Source organism: Cotesia typhae, unplaced genomic scaffold (genome assembly GCF_013202065.1).
Source record: "Cotesia typhae breed Kobodo isofemale line unplaced genomic scaffold, CoteBio_Ctyphae contig_44, whole genome shotgun sequence".
Lineage (NCBI taxonomy): Eukaryota > Metazoa > Arthropoda > Insecta > Hymenoptera > Braconidae > Cotesia > Cotesia typhae.
This window is the reverse complement of record NW_027423753.1, coordinates 5116954-5138530: the sequence shown is the minus strand read 5'-3', so window position 1 is coordinate 5138530 and position 21577 is coordinate 5116954. Positions and strand designations below refer to the sequence as shown.

Sequence of the window (21577 nt, the reverse complement as noted above, 5' to 3'; positions counted from 1 at the left end):
GGGTAAAATGTTGAGACACTACAAAATGTCCCGACTTTATCAGCCTGGCGAACTACCACCCGAAATTTTCGTTACCGACACTAGCTAAAATAATAGGTAGTCCCGTGACATCATAAGACGGCACGAGGAGGGGAAAAACGGTCACAAACCCCGATACTTGAGCGGTGATCGACACTTCGATCTATCCCCCGGTGTCAACCACCACGTTAGATTTATCTTAATCATTCTTACCACTATACCACTATTACCACTATTAGGTGATTACTCACCAAAACTACAAAAATTATTAACAACTATCAAATCTATTATTTAATTATTAAGTTTATATTATCGTTATTACTACTATCTTGTGTTAAACTATCATTGCGTTATTATAAATAATTATCTATCGACAACCTAGAATATTAGTAAAATATTCCTATTACAAATCTATTGTATTTCGTCACCGAATATAATAAATATATTTCAAGTGTTGAGTTAGTGAAATAAAATTAAGTTGTTGTAATTTTGTCATCAATCAATTTAATTTATCCACTACAATATTCACTTTGCGTAATTCAATCTAATCAACCACAACACCAACCACGGAAGAAGGACCATCTGCACAGTAACTTTTGTAAGTAAGTAAAATAAATTTAACTGGCACACGTGATAACTTCTGTCCAACAGTCTATCTAATCGAGCTCTCTTAAAACAAAAGACAATCATAAATACGGGAGCGGAATATCCCAGGGCAGTGGACCAAAATTATAAACGATATCCAGGCGACTATTTCTTATCCGCGAGGTTTAGTGGCCTGGAAACTAAGATTTTTCAAGGAAGCAAAAATTCTAGTGTTTCAATGTATGATATCTGGCCAACCAGAATTGAGTCTACTTTCCTCGCACACGTATCGATAAGTGACATCTCTCACTATCTCTCTCTCTGCATTCCCGCATAAATGCTAAAAAGTACTTTAGGATATTTAACTATGAGACTGAAGTTGACAGATATGAAATTTTTTTTAGATATTTATAGCAATTAAATGATTATAAAAAAAAATTAAATTAAAAAGTTTCACGTGTGAAAATTAATAAAAATTACAAGTGAAAATTTTTAGAAGCATTTTTTTATTGTAATTGATTTATTAAAAAAATTTTTTTATCAAATTTATTAAAAAAAAAGCTGACTGCTAACTTCAGTATTATTATTTAGCTCCGTTTATTTCTGAAATCGTCAGTCAGAGAGAGTATAAATAAAAAAAAAAAAAAAATTTTGGCGACAAGTCGATTCTTGTAAACAATTTTCACTTACATTTTAGTTCGTCATTTATTTACGTGTGGCAGTTTTATTATTACTGACAAGATTTTCATATCTACTTAAAAACATTTTTAAACTTTAATAACTGTACTAACATAAGATTCAATTTCAATGAAAAGTAATTGAATTTCAGATATTAATAAAGTTATTAAATTTATTCATAAATAAATAAAATTTTATTGGCATCCTCTTAAATTTGAGTTTCGCCGTTGATATTACAAAAAATTTTGTTCGATACAAATCCGAAAGGGTTGGCATTTTGGTAATAAATTTGAAATGATGACACTCAGCCTCTTGACTTTACTTCAAGTTTACCAAGATCTACCTTTGCGCATACGTATCGAAAATAACTATTCATCAAATTAAAATAATTTTTGTATATTTCGAAATTCATCGTGTTTATCCTCGTGTTCCCAAAGAATCGAAAGAATATCACGTAAATTCATAAATGAACAAAAAAAAAAGTAGTTACCGAAATGAGGCAAAAAAAATTTTTCGAAAATTTTTTCATTGAAATAACTTCAATCTTTAGATTAATAAGAGCTAACATTTTGTTTGATTTAAAAAAAATTGAGATAAGTATTCGAAAAGTATTTTAACAGATATTCATAATTTAAAATTTTAGTATTATTAGATTAGATAAAAAAAAAATAAATAAACTAAAAAAGTATTTCTGGTGTTTAAATTAAAAGAGGATAAAGAAACGAATTTGCAAAGTTGTCTATTGAGTTAATTCCAACAAATATTTGTCAGCAAAGAGACATAGGCCGTTGGATCCGGAATTTCAGTCAACAGGGAATATTCGAGGCAAACGTCGAAGGTGGACAGTACTGAGGGGGAAATGAAGAAGAGAAATAGCACAAGAGAGAAGACATTAAATGTGCAGAAGCTCCGGTAAGAGTCAGAGAAAGAGAGAGAGATTACTACATCAAGCTCGTCTTCGCAGCTATGTGCCTCCGGGACAAATTTCTAATCGGATTACCACAGATTAGCAAAGTTCGTTTGTTCTAATGAAATTCGTCGAAATTAACGTTCGGTTGTGTGAGAGTCAGCAAAAGGGGAAAATCTCGTTTTATAAATTTTTTTTATGCAATAAGAAAATACTTATATTTATATTTTAAATTAATAAATTTTTTACTTTTTGAATTTCATAAGTTGACTTCGGTGTATTGAATCGCGTTTAAAATTCATAACATACGCTTTATGATATAGAAAGCTCTCTGTTACAAAGATAATTAAGTGATAGGATTAATGGACATGTTTATATAATAATGACAGTTATGTGATTTATAATATTAATTTCTTCAACAGGTTATGGGCTTATTAACACTATAACTTTTGACAAATACGACAAATCAAGTTAATTTATTTTATACTCCTTTCATCTACATATGTGCTGAGCACTTTTGAAAATCCCAGCTCTAGATATTTTTTTATTTAATTGTAATTAGTATAACTCGACTGGCAGTAATACCACTATTTTTTACCCTTTGATCAGCCAAATTGAGTGTTTTTTTTTTAAATGTTCGTTAATAAAAATTAGAACAATGATTTCAAATTATTAAATATAAAATTATAAAAAATGTTTACCATTTACTCAAATCGTTTTTTAGGAATTCTTTTGCGCTACTTTAGCATATGACGGATGATGAAATATAGAAGACAAGGAACGTTTTATCGGGACTCTATAAACTTATAGCGACATTTCTATGCTAGACGCTTCTACTAGAGAAGTCTTTAGCGGAAGCGGTTATTTTAAATAGCATTTCTATCACTTAGGCCTTATTACCCGCAGGTACCTTATAGGCCGGCTATTCAAAAATTAAATTTCGAAAGTTAAAATAAAGAACTACTTCAGTTAAAAATTTTCTTTGAATAATTTTTTATTTTATTTCATTAATTATTTCCATTATAAATATTTGTTAAAAATATCTATTTGTAGACTTATAAAATGTGTGGTTAAAATTTTTGAACAAAAAAATTTATTGAAAAAAAGTCATAGTTATAAATCATTCGATAACGGGACGGCGATAGCACACAGTGGCGACAGGTTCCGTTTGATTAGCCAAATAAATGTGTGCTGAATGTATCCACAATCGTGTCGTTAATTGCCGTTCCAATTGACGGTAAAGGAAGTAGAGATACGAGAACAAAGATACTGAATCATGTATTTTTATGATTTAAAACAGCGAAAAAAAGGCAACAAAATAAAAGTTATTATTTTTAAAAACAGTTTCGTTGAATTTAACGAGATGAAAATAAAATTATAATTTTATTTTAGTTTATCACACCGATGTGATTCAATATGAAAGGTTGTTGAGGTAAATCTTTTATCTCAATACAAGAAAAAGTAAAAAATAATCGTCAAAGAGCTGATGAAAAAAGGTAGAGCAAGAAGAAAAGGAAAAGATAAAAAAGCTACAATGAAAAAATAGAACTTCATTCAACATTTTTTAACTTTAACTTTGTTTATTTCGTTAATAGATTATTCCTGATTCTCTTTAACCGCTTTTCTCCGGTACTTAGAAACGAGTAGATCGATTCGACAGGATTCTGCTTTATATATATACACAGGGCTTTTAATACGAAATTACGTAATTAAAAATTATTATTTAATGAATTCACGGAGCGAGTGAAAAATGACAAAAGGTGAATTGAGATACTTTAGAGAGGATGAGAGACAAACTTGAATGAGTATGCATCTAATTTCACCGATCTTTTCATAAATAATTTTCTTTGTGCATTTATAAATTTATTAATTTTTTAAATTTGTTAGAACTTAATTTGTATTTTACAAGTTTGTTTTAATATTTTTATATTTTTGTGAGAAATTTTTTTATTTTATATAAAATACATTCAGTTAATATTTGGGGTCATAAGTTATGAAATAAAATTAATTACTTTAACTCTCCTGACGAGCTTATCTGGAATTTCTTTTTAGTTTAATTAATTATTCAACCAATTTTTACTTAATATGACAAGTTAATCGACGCAAGCATATATAGAAAAAAATAAAAAATAATTTTTTTATTTTTGTAGACCGTCCGATATCGACTATAAATCAAATGCCTTAATAATTTAACTATCAGAAATAATAAAAATTACTACTAGACCGAGTGATTTACACTTTTTATAAGTCATTTAACATAGAAAATATTGCTAATGGTCTTGTACATAATCTCCTGTATCCATTTCTGAAGTCTCTGGTCATGTAAGAAGTGGAAAAATGATTAAAAATGACGACCATCTCAATAAAGTATCAGCACATTAGAATAAAACATGGAAATTAATTTGTTTATGCCAAAATCATTTGATACATAAAATCTTTGTATATTATCATTATATGCATTCTAATATATTTTTTTCCGTGGCTGGCAACAGCCTTTATCGAGTCGGCTCGATATTTGCTTAGCAATACGTAAGACCGGGTTTGATCCCAGTGTGCTTCAGTAAATATTATTTTGACAATAACATTCATGTACATAACATTGCCAGCCAGATGGTAGTGATCTATGGACTGTTTTCGAGCAAGTTAAAGGTGGCGTTTACTTCATTACAAAATGAAAGGGACCTCTTGCAACAGTTAGCGATGTGGCAATATCGGCCGAATATCAACTGCAGACCTCTTGCTTTCATAGAAGCTAACGTGTCAAAGAGAAGGGAGTTCTCCACAACTAATATTGTTCTAAGAGCACATGAATTTTTCAGTGTAAAATGCCATCCTAAATAGTGGGCTTTGTAGGGTGGACTGTAATGTACCCACAGTTATTTCCTAAAAACATGATTTCGGGAACCTCGGGCTCGGATACTGTAATACGGTGGTATTGGCAATCTGAAGTGACGGAAGAGGTAGAGGGCTTAGCTAATTATTAGTTGGTTCAAAATGCGAATCTAATAACGAGGAACGCCAAGCATACGGTCCTTCCCGACGTTAAAAAATTTTAAAGATTTAAAAAAATGATAAATCATAGTTGAAAAATATGTACCATTTTTTTTTTAATTTTTCTGCATCGAAATCGTCATGTATGGTTGGAAATTTTTTTGAACATCATTCTCTTGCTGTATAAAAAATTGTTTGATCTAAATTGTAGATTTGCTATCAGTCTATTGTCACAAAAAAATATTCAGTTTCACAATTGAAAGTAATTTGGTTGATACATTTTTTTCCTTTCTTCAAGAACTTTAATCATCTCCAATGATACTATACATCATTATCAAAATCCTTATTCAATTAAGGAGGGACCATTTTAAATAATAAAATCTTTTTTCTTGAATAATATATTAACACACAACCGTGCCAGTTTCCACATGGATTGGATTATAATAATTTAGAAGCAAAGTCGACGGATCGAATTAATTTTCATCGAATTAATTCGCACGGAGGAATTAATCCAATCGTGCTTGCTGCTACTTGCTACTGGGAGTGCGGTAGCTCAATCGATTCCGATTAAATCGACTCAGCATTCCCGCGATTTAAATTAAATCGTTCCCCCAACTAAATTACCGGCTTGCTACTCTCCTCTCTCTTATTCTATTTTATATATATACATATATATTTACAATATATATATATATATATATATATATATATATATATATATATATATATATATATATATACTGCCCCATTCATTTGCTTACATTTTACCTTAATAAAACTAAATTTCGATGTCTCGAACCAAGAACTAACAACCATTGGAACTCTATAAATAGCATCGATAATTACCGATACTGTTTTAAACTTTGCATTACTTTTAATCCATAAACTTTTAATATTCAGCATTTATCATAATTAGTACTTCCTTTATTCTCTTAGTTTATTTACGTGTTTAATGTGGTAATGCACTTTAATTTATTTACCGTTTGGATTTAAATCTCAAAATAGCCAACCAATGTTTAAATATTTGTTGCAAACATTATTAGGTTATATTTTATATTTAAATACCTACCGGATGTGTAAATTTATATATATATATATATATATATATATATATATATATATATATATATATATATCAAATTTTATTAATTTACAGTTTCAGCTCTATTTAGATAATTTCTATTTAATCGATAAATTAATAAATTTATTGGCAAACTCAAATATAGTTTGGGCAAAAATTAAAATATAGTATATTACTCTACAAGGGCAGAAAGTTTGAGATTCCTGCACTGTGCGCCATGATGCCCGAGGCGAAGCCGAGGGCATCATCGCGCGCAGTTCAGGGCTCTCAAACTTTCTGCCCGTGTAGTGTATACTATTTTTCTTTATCTGCGGTCGAAAGTACGTCAATTAATTATCACTTTTCTTGCTTATAAATGCCTGCCCGACATTTGCAGCACGAGCGAAGCGAGTGCGGCTGGTCGGGGGCAGGCATCATGTGCACCTAATTCAGAAAAATAATGTTATAAAATTAAATAAATATAATTAAATAGTTCTCATTAATTATAATATATTTTATTTTTTATCACATTTATCAGAATTTTTAGGCATACATGAACAGTAGAATTATTGATAATATTGCCATTGAAGGTACAGTTATCAAATGTGTTGCAAGAAGTATCTGCGTCCAAAGCTGAATTAAATTTTTTTTCGTTTGTAACATTTCTCAAGGGGTTAGATTTAAGTTTCTTCTCGGGTGGTTCATCTTTCTTGGAAAAAATATTGATGGGTAATTTTCTAGTAAAGTGTGTAGACTTAGTTGCTGTTGTTGCTGTAGTTGTTCGTGCTGTTGTCTTTAATGTCGATGGCAGTGGTGATGTAGATTTTCTGGGCATATTGAGACTATCAATAGTAGTTAAGTCTTCAGTATCCAATACAAAATCATCTTCAAAATCTGGGTCAGCAATGTCAGCATGCTGTAAATTTTCATCATTTGTCGTTGTCAAGTTGCTCGAGCTAGTTGATGGTTCTGAATTATTATTAGCTTTTGGATCAACCGTACCAGTAATACTATTAAAAATTCTTTCTCTAGTTTTTAAGGAATTTTCAACGTAGCCTGTAAATTAATAATTGAATAAATTATTAAAATAGAAAAATAGAATAAATAAAGTATAAAAATAACTAATAACCTTGTGCTATAGCTGTTGATTTCCAACCACCTAGTTGTTTGAGCATAGTTGTACTGGCACCTGAGTCAGACAATAATGTAGCAGCAGTCCTTCGGAAACAATGGCCAGTATAACGTTTTGTATTGGGTAAATCAAGAAATAATGCAATACTTTGAGGTGTTGCCCCAATGGTGTTTCTTCCAATATTCTGGTGAATGCATTTTCCTTTGCGATATTGTATAAAGAAATTTTCAGAAATTAGATCCTTTGGTCTCAATAATACGTACTTTTTGACTATTTCGTAAAATAATCCCCCAATTATAAATTGCCGAGGCACATCATTTTTTGTATCATTAACTGAAACGAGATACCGATTCCCAAGATCTTCAACTTCTTGTCTTTTGAGATTGTAGATTTCTAAACATCTGAGAGCTCCACAAATACCAAATATCAAGATAACCTAAAAATATACAAACATTAATAATCATACTATAAAAAAATATTAATATAAATTTATGGAAGTAAATATTTATACTAACTTTTTGATCCAAATGTGTTATGTCTGATGCATCATTGAGAAACTTTGTAACATCATCCGATTTTAACACTAAAGATTTTTTAGGCCTATAACCCTTACAATTATTTTTAACTAAACTTTTTCATTTTTGAAACCTTCCAATATCAATATTATCATAATTGTTCAATGTTTTTTTTAACATGGACCATGTAGACCATATAGTCGACGGTTTTAACTTCTCACTTAATCCTTTAAAGTACACAATTAGGTTACTTTCATCAGAATTAGATAAAGACGCCCTGTGTTCTATCAGCCATTTTTTATAGGTCTCATGATTTGACAAGTACTTATCCGCAGACTTCTTCGGTAACGTATCAGTTAAAATTATCAGTTTGGCTTCCGCATCAAAATTCCTCAGAATTTCTTCATCGTCCGAATCATCCGATGATGACAACACATTCATTTTTCTTTTTAGAAACCATTCAAATATACGGTTGAATTTTTTTATTTCACTATTTGTCTCTGTATAAATATACTCAACGCTGCGTCGTACATCAGTTCAGTGCATACTAGTTTCGTTCTGCTTACTAGAGCAGTGCGCATGCGCGCCCCTACCAAAGCATAAATTCTAGACTTTCGCCCTCTCGGCCGAGGCATCAAGTACGTACTTTCGGCCGTGGATAAAGAAAAATTATTTATACAGTGAAAAAAAAGTTTTCTGCTCTGCGCGATATAATATTGCTACCGTCACGATCCACACGTTGCTATCTAGTATAAAGAAGAGTGAGGTTTAGAAAAACTGTATACCAACGGTAGCAATAGTATCGTGAATGGCACTATCCAGATTGCTACTCGTAGCTATATGAATTGTATCCGTAACGATACTCTCGTTACTGAACAGTAGATGGTACCGAGCAGAAAACTTTTGTTTGAGTGTATTAGTGGTGATAATATTATTTATCGACTGTTGTGTGCATAAACTTACGAGAATTACAAATAGAATGAAGAATAAATAAATAAGTATCTTGAATATGGATCAATGCCTGTGGTATTGAGTATACTAATCAGGAAATCTCAAATGTTTAAACGCGTAGTGCATTTAATTTACATGTGATAGAGTGAATAGAGGCATACACTCATCATTTGATCATGATGTATGTACATCTGTAGTATGTGTGGTGGCTACTACACTAGAAAGTACATAGTTGAGTACCAAACGTATACTAAATGTGAGCTAACATCGCACTGAAGCCACACTGACTAACTTAACACAACAACCCTCATGACTAGTCTCTCTTGGTATGCACCATAGCCTCAATCCTCGGATCAACATCCCGCATGTTCTATTCTGTGATAAAATGAACATAAGCAAACTGAATGTCATGGAAAGTTATCACTTTTTCTTTAAAATTGTATTTATGTAGACTAATGTTCATTAATTAAGTGAGGAACAAGGAGAAGAAGAAAATTTATTTTTTTTTGGTTTTTTATAAAGAGAAAAATGTGTATTAAAGATATATATTTTTCATTAGCAATGAAGCTTTAAATAATAAACAAAAGAGATCTCTGACGACTTTTGTTCTTTCTGTTTGAAGAAAACTCAAGGGATGCACTTCTCAGCTGTGAATATAAATAAATGCTTTCGGCTTGGATTGTTGAAAGAAAAAAGAAGTGCTTAATTTTGTTTTATTCTCTTTTGTATTCTTGTTTTGTCGGAATTAAAACTATGAGGTGGTTAATATCACTTTATAGATGAGATAATATAAATTTATTTTTAGAAAGTTAGTCGAGTAATACCCGTGAAAAATTTTTCTGATATGGCCATATCAAGATGTTTATGAATAGATATTTATGTCATAAGATCGTGAAGTGGCGGTTTTCTGACAGAGACGATATTTTGACATGAGCTTAAGGTTTGCGGCGGGAAGGTTCGGAACGGGCGTAATTTTAACATCCGAGGCGTAGCCGAGGACTGAAATTTACGCTCGTTTTCGAACATTCGCATCACAATCATTAAAGCGAATATAAAAAAAAAGTCGTTGTCAAAATCGCCACTTAACGGCCGAATGACATACAATATCTTGTGTTATTATCGCTCTATAAGTTTAACTTCTGAGGGATAGGAGGCAAACAATGATATATTTAAATTTTATGAAGTTTCACAAGGGCAAAAAAACTTAATTTTATATTAATTATCTTTTTATTAATATTTATTTATGGCGTGGTTCTTATTTTATTAACATTAGGTCCGTTTCTTAATAAACTGCCAGCAGAGAAATACTTAGCGCCACTCAATAGTAACTGTTTAAAATTTACTCACAATCATTGGTCGGTACACTAGAATGTGACTTTTTTTTTACAATCTCACTGAATTTTGTTTGGGTGTACTCGAAAAGTTAGCAAAAAAAAGGAGGGGGTAAAACTTCACGGCCTAAGCCGTGAAAAAAAGACAGTATGGTAGAGTCTTTAGAAAAGAGTCTCTTTACGGACGCCACCGAGCGCTCAAAAGTTGAACTTTTGGAGCGAGTATAACAAAAAAGTAGTTTATGATAAGTTTTCAATTTTTTATCTTTTCTAGAACTTATTTATTAGACAATATACAAACTTTAAATGCTAATATTTCAAAATTTAGTGCCGCAAGGACTATTTAAAAAAATCCCTGCGTATTAAGGATACTTATGAGTATAAGTACTCAAAATTTCAAAAAAATTTTTTCACGGAACGTCCTTAAATTTAACTCTTCTTGTGACGAGATAATTTCGCGATTATGCGCCCTTTATCGGAGATTTTCAAGACTACTTTCTGTCAAAAAATTATGTGAGGGCACATATGACCACATTAAGCCATATATGACACATATGAAATTCTATATTAGAAATTTTAATGCTTAATACAATAAATAATTCACTTAAGTATCAAAATTTATGGTAGCAAAGTTATTCCTCAGCAACACAAAAAAACAAAATCTACAATTATCTATAAATAAGTCGAAATTTAAACTTATATCAAACTATCGAGTAAATGAAGTGAGTTTCTCTATTAATTTTTAAGAGCCATTTGAGCCAATAAGAGATTTTGGTTCATGTAAAACTTTGTAAATAACTAAGCAATTCATCACAGATTCATTTCATATCAGTTATAAAACTTCCTTTGTCTTTTAATATACAAAATAGCGAAAAAAAAAGTATGGAGCGATATGTCAAAAGCTTTTTTATTTAAATTAAAGTTTATTGATTTTTTTCTCCTCTATAAGGAGAAATTCACTCTATCTAGACAAATTCACTGGATATAATTTTATCTATAGCCACAAGAACATATGGCTCAATAATGCATCGGCAGTAAACTATAGTCTGCCTATGAAATGTCGAATTTAAAAGTATTTAGGTAAATATAAAATTTTACGACATTGGTATTAAAGAGTAATGTATTTCACGTATACAGAAATAAATTTATGTTATACAAAGAATGAAAAGTAAAGTTAGTGAAAAGTTAACTTGATATTCTTAAAATAGATAATTGATCTGAATATTATATAAAAAACATACAAATCACACCGCAGTTTGAATGGAAAGAGTATCCGCAAAATTACTTGTGGGGTTGAAAATTGATCGCATTTAAGTTTATTTGGGAAGTTATAAATATTCAATATTTTTTTTTGTAATATATTCAATTTTTAATTATTGAATATTTTTTCACCATATGTGTCTATTAGGGTGGGTCAAAAAAATCGAATAATATATTTTTGATTTTATACTCTGAAAAATAGGTTCGTAGACACCTAAAAAGAATTCTCTCCAAGTATAAGCTCTTAATTATAACGGGAAGGTCCTCCGCTTTGCGGGTTTCTATTTTTTCGAATAATCAGATAAAAAAATTTATATCTCGCTTCCAACTGCTTGGAAAAATATTCCGTGGCATAGATTTTGTGAGAAATTGAATGCTTTACAAAAAGGTCTCTTATGACTTTTTCAAAAACTCAACCGATTAAAAGATATTCATAGTTGAAGTTTGGCTATTTTAAGGAAAATATTCGTTTTTATTATGAATTTTATAAGTCGATGAAAAAAATTATTTCGGATTGCGGAACTCATGATTTTGTAGGAAATTTACTGCTCTACAAAAATGGTCTCTTATGATTTTTGATTAAGTGAAGCCGTTACGAGATATTCATCGTCAAACATTAACGAATATCAATATTTCCAGTTTTTGATCAATAATTCGATAAATTTTAATTTAAACTATGAGTTTCAGGAAAATTTACATAAATTTGAGTTTCGATCGATAAAGAAATGTTATAATAAGTTAGATAAAGAATTATTGGAATTATCATTGATTTTCCTTGGAGAAATGCCTCAAGAAAAGATTTCTTTCAAACGTCCTGGTGCTGTTCATCATGCTAGATGGATGGCTAAGGCCATTTATAGTTTGAAAATGTATCTATTCAGAGATGAATTCAAACTCTCTCAGAAAGAATTGCATGGTCTTCGTCATTTCTGTATTTTTATAGTCACATTGTATTTAAAAGCTTGGTTTTCATCAACTTCTGCAACAACTGCTGCTTATCATGACTTGCAGTTTATGAAAAATTTATTGGAGTACAAACATATCAATCCTTTGATTTCTTCAGCTACGTGTGAAAAAATGATTTCGCACTTATGGTATTTGAGCGATGAACTTGCCATTTTATCACTGTTTGACGATGGCGTTCCATTAGAAGTAAAAAAAGTATTGTTGAAGCTGTTAATACTCGTGAAGGTACAGATTCTAAAGCTAAAAGATTTGTAATTGCTAAAAAGATTTGAATTCATTGGCGCAGAGAACTCTGAGTGACTTTGTGTCTAAAAAGTCATTAAATCTTTTCAAAATCTTCGATCTACCGACTTTCTTGATGTCGATGTTGAATTATGGCCTACTAATGAGAGTTATCTCGAAAATAAAGAATACTTTCAACAACTAAAAGTTGTCAATGATTCAGCAGAGCGAGCTGTTGCATTAGTCAGTGAATATAATCAATGCTTGACAAAAATGAAGAACAATTCCAGTACTTATTGCAAGTTGTCAAAGAACATCAAAAACATTCCCAAATTGTAATAAAAGAAATTATTTATAGTAATAGCGTACTGTTATGTTAAAAATATAGACAATTATATTGCAATTGATAATTCAATAAAAAATTTATCTATAAAAAAGTTAAATACTGGTTGTTTCTCACTTGATTCAATACTTTTCATATTAAATTTGACAAAGAAATATGTCATTCACTTCAAATTAAACTAATCATTGGCTATATGTCGAAAAAATGCTCTAATTTCTTGTTTTAATGCAATCAAACAAGCTCAAGACTGAAAACAATATTAAAAAAATTGTTTATAACATTTCTTTATCGATCGAAACTCAAATTTATGTAAATTTTCCTGAAACTCATAGTTTAAATTAAAATTTATCGAATTATTGATCAAAAACTGGAAATATTGATATTCGTTAATGTTTGACAATGAATATCTCGTAACGGCTTCACTTAATCAAAAATCATAAGAGACCATTTTTGTAGAGCAGTAAATTTCCTACAAAATCATGAGTTCCGCAATCCGAAATAATTTTTTTCATCGACTTATAAAATTCATAATAAAAACGAATATTTTCCTTAAAATAGCCAAACTTCAACTATGAATATCTTTTAATCGGTTGAGTTTTTGAAAAAGTCATAAGAGACCTTTTTTGTAAAGCATTCAATTTCTCACAAAATCTATGCCACGGAATATTTTTCCAAGCAGTTGGAAGCGAGATATAAATTTTTTTATCTGATTATTCGAAAAAAATAGAAACCCGCAAAGCGGAGGACCTTCCCGTTATAATTAAGAGCTTATACTTGGAGAGAATTCTTTTTAGGTGTCTACGAACCTATTTTTCAGAGTATAAAGTCAAAAATAAATTATTCGATTTTTTTGACCCACCCTAGTGTCTATGTGTGTGTTACTGCTAAATGCATTATAAATTTATACTTGGATATCATATAAAAAAATACGAATATGTTTTTGCTGATTTGTTCAACTCCGTAACTGTCGGATTGAAGAATAGATTCTAAATATAAACTTAACATTTTATTTCAATTTTAAAATTGACATTATTAAAAATTAGAGGAATATTCTATGAGTCAACAGGCTAATTTGTGTTGGTATATACAGTAAATAAAAATATATTTTCAATAGTATATAGATCGATTAAAGAAATTTTTTAAAAAAGCCTCAAAACTCTCTAATAAATTAGTATTTAAGATTGATATGGATATTTTGAATAAAAAATAACAAATTTGACAAAAACAGGTCAAATTAATTCAATAACGTATTTATTATTAAAAATGTCAATTATTTTTAGCAAGTAAGCTTTTGATATTTCTCTTCATGCATTCACTCTTTTTCACCTTTTGTTTTAAATTTATTTTTATACGTTAAAAAATGGAGAGGCCGAGTAACCTCTCGGAGAAAAATTGTTTTTTAAATAAAAAAAAAAATTGATATCTACGGACAACTGACAGAGGTTTGAGAAGGATATTTAAATATAAATTTATATTCTACTAATGAACAGCAAGCATTGATTTTTTTTTAATCTGACAATCAATTATGCAGTAAGGAAGCTTAATAATTGATGTAAGAAAGAAGTGATAATAACTGGACGTTCTATGATTGCTGAAAAAAGATATAAAATTTAAGAGTCTTTTAACGGGTTCGTCTTATTTACGTGGAAAAATTTTCTGACGAGTCCATATATGAAAATTAGCTATATAAAATGATTTATGAGTATATCAAGACACATGAGGTTGAAAATTTCCTGATATAAATTGATATGCTTGTATACAATTTTTCGACCTAAAGAAGTGTTGAAAATCTCCAACAGAGAATGCCGGGTTGCGAAATTGCTTCCTTACAAAAGATTTAAGCTTAAAATATTTAACATAAAACAGAAATTATTTTACTCTCCAATTTTAGAAAAAATAAAGTTTTGAAAACTTCTAATTTACAATAAATAACTTTTTCATTCTCATATATAGCTTGATCTGACAATATATGACCAGTTCAGGCCATATAAGTCTAGATATAAAAATTTGCCATACTAGAAAAGTTTTTATTCCAATTTAAAATCAGTTTAGAGAGTGAAGAAATTATTGTGAAATATTTGAAGTAAAAATAATGTAAACCATCGATCATATAAAGTTTTTTTTCATTGTACTTTATAAATCTGCAGTAAAATATATTTATTATTGAAAATGACATGTGCATTAAGAGTTGCGCACAAAAATGTTTAAGGAAGATCAGGTTAGTCGGAACGGAGTAAACATTTTCCTGAGCCAAAAAAATTGATTCTCCAGCCAAGAGATATAACCACGAATACCAGTGTTTCATTCTAAAAAAGTTTAAGTATACACATATGATATCATCTAGGATGCATGTTTAATGCTTATACTTAGTAATATTTGGCCAATTTCCATGTGGAATTGATATTCGCCCGCATCAGCCTATTTACGGCGATTTTCAGAAGTTGAAACTTAAATAAATCATTCATTTATCGTTTCGCTATTCGAATAGTGAAATTTTTTTATTGAATACATGAATATATTAAATGAGTAAATTTTTGCAATCGATGTAAGTACAAGAATTTAGCCTTACATCTGACACGATTATATATATTTCTAAATAATAGATATAAAAAATGATTTATACTTATGAGTAATAAGCATCTCTGATAAATTAAATATAGAAGCTAACATCAACATTAATATTCATGTATTATTGAGCGTTGAAATATAATGTATCTATGATGTATGTAAAGAGTTATATTTTACCACTTATTGGTAGGTTATTGATTAAACAATTTCGTCTATTAAAAATCAATATTTCTGATTAGAATCTGCTAAATAAAATATATTATTAATATGACTATTGTTGAAATATATTACATAAATTTGAATCATTAAAATAGTAGTATGTTTATATATTAATAAAAATTGATTTGAATTTTATTTATATAATTCCAGGACATGTTAACCTACTAAATTTTTTTTTATATTCTCATATTCTATACATAAGTATATATATATATATATATTTAATGATACTCAGATCGATGATAAATTATAAGATGTTAAATAATTAATATGCTCTATATGACTTTCTTCATATTGTACGTCTTTACACGCGTATATATTTAACAATAATATTATATACATATGTTCGATGTATACTGTTGTAACAATGAATAATAAAATATAAAAATATAATTATAGTTATAGTTATATTTTGACATTTAATTAAACCAATGACTTTTTAAATTAATTTACAGAAATAAGTTTGATTGACATCACCTATTTTATTAATCTAACTGACATTTATATACTTGTACCAATATCCAATAATAATTATTATTGTTTATCGTCAGAGTAAGACGTATAATAAAACTTAATCCAAGACGAGGACAACCAATAAAACAATCTACAATTGCCAGAATAAACGATGAAATTACACGATATTCAATGGATTTTAATTGGATCTTGTACCGTTATATATCGAGAGATTTTAAATTGCTCCAATACCAATATAAAATAGTTATACCCTCAAGTACCTATCGATTTTTGTTTCGTGGCATTTTACTTTTTAGTTATTTGTTTCCATTCGACAATATCTATGCATGTTGAGTATTCTTCACTATTTTTAAGTGTGTAAATTGATTTGCGTATTTATATAATGCATAAGAATAATAAATGTTAAGCGAAGCAAAGTAAAGACGCTGGTGTTTGCGTAAAACAGGTAGTATAAAAAATTCTTAAAAAGTAAAGCTAAAAGATACTTGCACCCGGCTCCGATGAATTATTTATAAAACGGTGCTTATAAATATATATGCATATACATATACATATAGACAATGTTATACTTTTATGTAAGTGTGTATATGTACGTCTCACATGTCTTGTATTTTACCCTTTCAATGTTTTTTTTTGTATATTCTCTACTTAGTTTCTCGGTGCGAATGCGATCGATTAGTTTATCGGAGGGTTAGCGATGTCTATGAATAAACGCTTTTATATTATTTGTCTTTGATAATTACATTTTATTACATTGAAATATAAATAGTTATATAGAAGCCCGTTGATGCTATGATCTAAAAATTGGCCATATTGGAACGTATTGGGCTTTCTATGGTTTATTATGTCTTGATATGACTCAATATACCCATATCAGGTTAAATATAATCCGATATGTCCATACATAATTTTCCGACTAAAAATAGTCCTTTCTAAATATTTGATGCGGTTGTTGATTAGTCGACTGAATAAGGGCGGAATTTTTGAATGAATGAGGGCGAGCATGATATGTTTAGTGTTAAAAATCTCCGCCAAAGGGCAAATGATCGCGAAATCATCTCCTAACGGAAGAGTTAAGATTAAACGGTTATCTTAAAATCTTGCTCACGTCCAGAAAATATAAACAACTAAAAATTGGTCACAAGAATTCAGGACAATAATTTCAAACTAAGTGTTGATTCTAGTTGAACGTTTCGTCTAACTAGAATAATTTTTTACATTTTTGTATACAAAGGATATAATTTTTATATTTATTTGTAGTTGCTGAGAAAGTCCTAGTAAAAGGATGAAAGGTTCAACTAGAAGCAACACTTAGTTTGAAATTATTGTCCTGAATTCCTGTGAACAATTTTTAGTTATTAAACGGTAATGTTATAAAATAAAATTGTTTTTATACTCATCTGATATGCTTATTTGAGATTATTTTTGAGTTCCATCAACTACTAAACCAATTTTTGATTGAGAAAACACGTTAATTGACGTACACGTCATATAAAAAATAGAAAATTGAGAAATTGTAATAAACGATCTTTTTATTTTCATAAGTAACTTGATACACTCATTTTTTTTTTTTTTTTTTTTTTTTTTAAAAAATTCTATTTATCAATATAATTAAATGTCTCGACTCGAAATTTAATTATAATACAAGAAGTCTATATAATATTATGAATTAACCCACGGGCGTATAATAAATGTATAAATAATTTTATATGTCATCTAATTATATTGAAAAGAATGAAATATTTAATTTGACACTTTGCTGAACTACCTTTACACTTATGGATAATATTAAATTTAACAACTTATTTTAGTCAACTACATACTGAGTATGATATGATATTCGGAGAAATGTCACCAATATTTGGTACCAGAATGTGGGTCATTTACAATACATGAATTGTTATATTTGATTTCACAGTGTGACCGTGAGGAAAATTAACTTTATCGATATAAAATATTTTTATCAAGGTTAAATTCTTAAATAGATATTTTATTTTACGTATATTATTTCTTTACACTTTTTATGATGCAGACGTTTAATTAATTAAACATTGAATTTTAATGCATGATCATTATTAATCATTACACAGAAAAAAAAATTTACTTGAATCATGTCAATAATTTTCAAGAATTTCATCTTCTTGATTTGAGTAGAAAAATTCTAAAACTAAGAAATTTTTCTTGGTTTAAGTAAATTTTACGTAGTTCAAGAATTTTTTTGTCTTGATTAAAGTTAATTTTTTTTTCAGTGTACAAATGAAAATTTAGGTTGTGAAAATCTAAGAAGCAGAACAGAATGTTGAATTGTAAGTTGTAATTATTAGCTCACACTGAAGGGCTTTTAAAAAACATGAATTATTACGGTATTTAATATTAAATAGAGCATTAATGTGTAATATAGAAGAAAGTAAGTGGAATGCGTTGCTCAATGTACAACAGTGGGAGCAATAGCAGTACGTTGGTTTAATAAGAAGCTATCTATAGTCCTCTGCATTATGTTACCTCGATACATCCATGAGATGAGATACTATAATATTAATACGTCTCATGAAATATTCGTTGTCGTCTTGCCATTCATCTAGCTCGCATTGCATCCCAGCCCTCCCCTGGCCAACAAGCTTTCGCGGATTCTACATTATACACGAGAAGGGTGGTTGGACCAGCCTTCTATGCCCAGCGCTTGCCTGTGCTACTGATTCTGAGTGCTTCATCCAACAGGGTGTTAACCTACATTTTATGCTACATACTCAACGGCTATTATCTTTTCATTTGATATTTATTATTATTATTAATATTATTATTATTAAAAAACAAAAAAAATTATTCGTACGAACACAGTCTAAATATTTGGTCAATAATAAATATTTTCAATTAATTTTTTTAGAAATCAAAAAAAAAAGTTTAGAATATTCAAAAGTGCACCCCTCATAACGTTAATTTTTTTTATAGAAAAAAAATAAATTGTATAATTAATTTTTAAAAGAAAAAAAAATAATTGAGTGATTTCTTACAGTTTTTTTTTTTTTAATAATGGACAACCAAATTTTTAATACATGCAATAACTTATAATTTTTTAATATTTTATTCAGAGTTGAGATTTTTCATTCTCTCAGTAAATTTTTTTTTCTTTTCTTCATCGACTTTGTTATTTTATAAGGTAGGTATTGTTTTAATTTAATTTAGTTCATTTTTCAATGTATTTCAATTGGATACGTTTTTTAGAATCGACTCGATCAATATGAAAAATTTACAAAACGTTCTTAATTCCTGATGATTTTTTATTAACGCTTACGAGCCCTGGAGTACAGGAAAAATTTATTGAGTTATAAAATTCAGCGCTTTATTAAATTAAATATTTTATAATCATACGCATTGAAATGATGTATCTGTAGTTGAAAAATGCAATATAAATAAAGAAGAAAGGGTTGGTAGTTTACAGATAAAAAAATTAATAAAAAACATAGGGAGTAGCAAAAAAAAAGTAAAAAAAGTTAAAGCGGCGAATGCTAATATTAAAAGTAATATTTCTCGAGCCGTCGGCGCACAGGCGTCGAGCTGGTGGGTTCTCTATTTATTTTTAATATAAATTAAACAATTTATTTTCCTCGGGTCGAACAAGCGAGCGAGAAAACGATGGGACAAGAGAATAATGGTATAGTGGTGCACAGATTGTAGAAATAGAAAAATAATATCTGTGTGCAATATCCAATGAAATATTGTCCATCTTTCCGTTATTATTTTCTTTTTCTCTTCTGTTGTATATACAAAATATTATATTGTTTTATAAATAATTTCATTTTCACGATAAAATTTACACAATTACTCTTGCGGTTTATTTATTTATTTTTTTTTCCAATTCCCATTCAGATACTTGTTTACTCTTAATTATTCCAGACAATTAAATATTAAGAAAGTGAATATTGTTTAAAATGTACTGATTTTTTATTGTAAAAGATGATTTTCCTCTGGACTATTATTTGCGGCTCGGGAGAAATTACTCACGGATTATTTCTGGCCGACACATGATCGGGACGCGCCCCAGGGGCCATACAATTGCGATATACAATACCCGTACAATAACTAAACACAATAATGACAATAAAGAAAACATTACTAACCTTTTAATTATTATATTTAACGTAGATAATTAATTATCTAAATTTACTTTTTAATTAATTTTTTTTTTTTTTGGCAAAACTTTATTTTATTTAACAGTCGGTCCCTAATACGATTGCAGCTTTGTATTTCTCTCCTAGTCAAAAAATAATTTCGAAAAAAACACTCTGCTATGTAATAGATTTTCTAATTATCTATTTCGTGCAGAATGTTTTTTTCGAAAATCTCATTTGTTCAAAAGAAAAACATAAAATTGCAATAGCTTTATAATCATGAATGCAATAAGAATAATAACGTTTCTCGCAGTGAGAAAGACGTGAAAAAAAGAGGGGTCCAGCTGTTAAAAAAAAAACAACTATTTTCTATTTTTGTAAATTTATTAATTCCCTGTGCAAAAATTTTTTGAACGAAATTAAATTTTTTTAAGCTAAGAAAATTTATTCTTGCTCCAAAATAACTTCGGTCTTCGTAACAATTTTTTTGATTCAAGAAGTTTTTTTTTCTGTGTATAAAATTAAAAAGAATTTATTATGATTTTTTATTTTTTTTTTAGAAATGTGTACGTTAATTATCATATCAATTAATAAAATGCCCAAACATCAACATCTCATCAATTAATTATCGCATAAAAAAATAAAAGGTGGTTTTAACAACCACAACAAATTATGTACAAGAATCTGCCATTGTTTTTGGAAAAAAAAATTTTTTCTCTCCTTTACACGATCGCAATTATTTTTTCTATCAGGAAAGGATTCAGCGATCATGCGCCCTCCATCGGAGGTTTTAAGGACTATCTCTGGTCAAAAAATTATGTATGGACATTTTTTAACATATTAAGCTTAATATAAGTGTATATGAGTATAATATATAAGATATATTATAAGAGTATATTAAAAATTAGACATTGACTTATCGGTTTTATCACATCATGTATGGCCTTGAAAAATCGGTATTTTGAGCTCGAAAAATTGGAAAAAAATGAAACTTGAACTTTTGTTCTTGAATATTAATACAAAATTATATGTGCGGTGGTGCCACCGGGTGATTGGCTCCGACAATCTCCGCTGAATCGATTATCGAAGATTTTCCCTTCATCTCTTCGGCTATATCCGTTCGCAAAAAAAAATGTTCTTTAGAGCAAGCCGAGAAAATGACAACGAATATGATTTTGTACTCCTTCAATTCAATTAATTTATTACTTCGTTAAAAAGATAATTAATAGAATAGTTGGAATAATAAAT

At 29.0% G+C, this 21577-nt stretch overlaps 2 protein-coding genes across 5 annotated transcripts in view; both read right to left on the bottom strand.

The window, feature by feature from the left end:
- The window catches only part of LOC141528959 (protein bric-a-brac 1), a 314927-nt gene that overhangs the window by 23027 nt on the left and 270323 nt on the right, over positions 1-21577 (bottom strand). The gene's annotated exons all lie outside the window — the stretch shown is intronic.
- Positions 6733-8763, bottom strand: LOC141528962 (uncharacterized). 2 transcript variants are annotated; one of them, XM_074245272.1, is made up of 3 exons: positions 7887-8763; positions 7369-7807; positions 6733-7295 (listed from the first exon to the last, which is right to left on the bottom strand). In XM_074245272.1, the coding sequence occupies exons 2-3, from the start codon at positions 7412-7414 to the stop codon at positions 6739-6741; spliced, it is 603 nt and encodes a 200-aa protein (XP_074101373.1). In that variant the 5' UTR covers positions 7415-7807; positions 7887-8763; the 3' UTR covers positions 6733-6738. The 2 variants fall into 2 exon arrangements, with proteins under 2 accessions (XP_074101373.1, XP_074101372.1); XM_074245271.1 differs by having other exon boundaries at positions 7369-8763.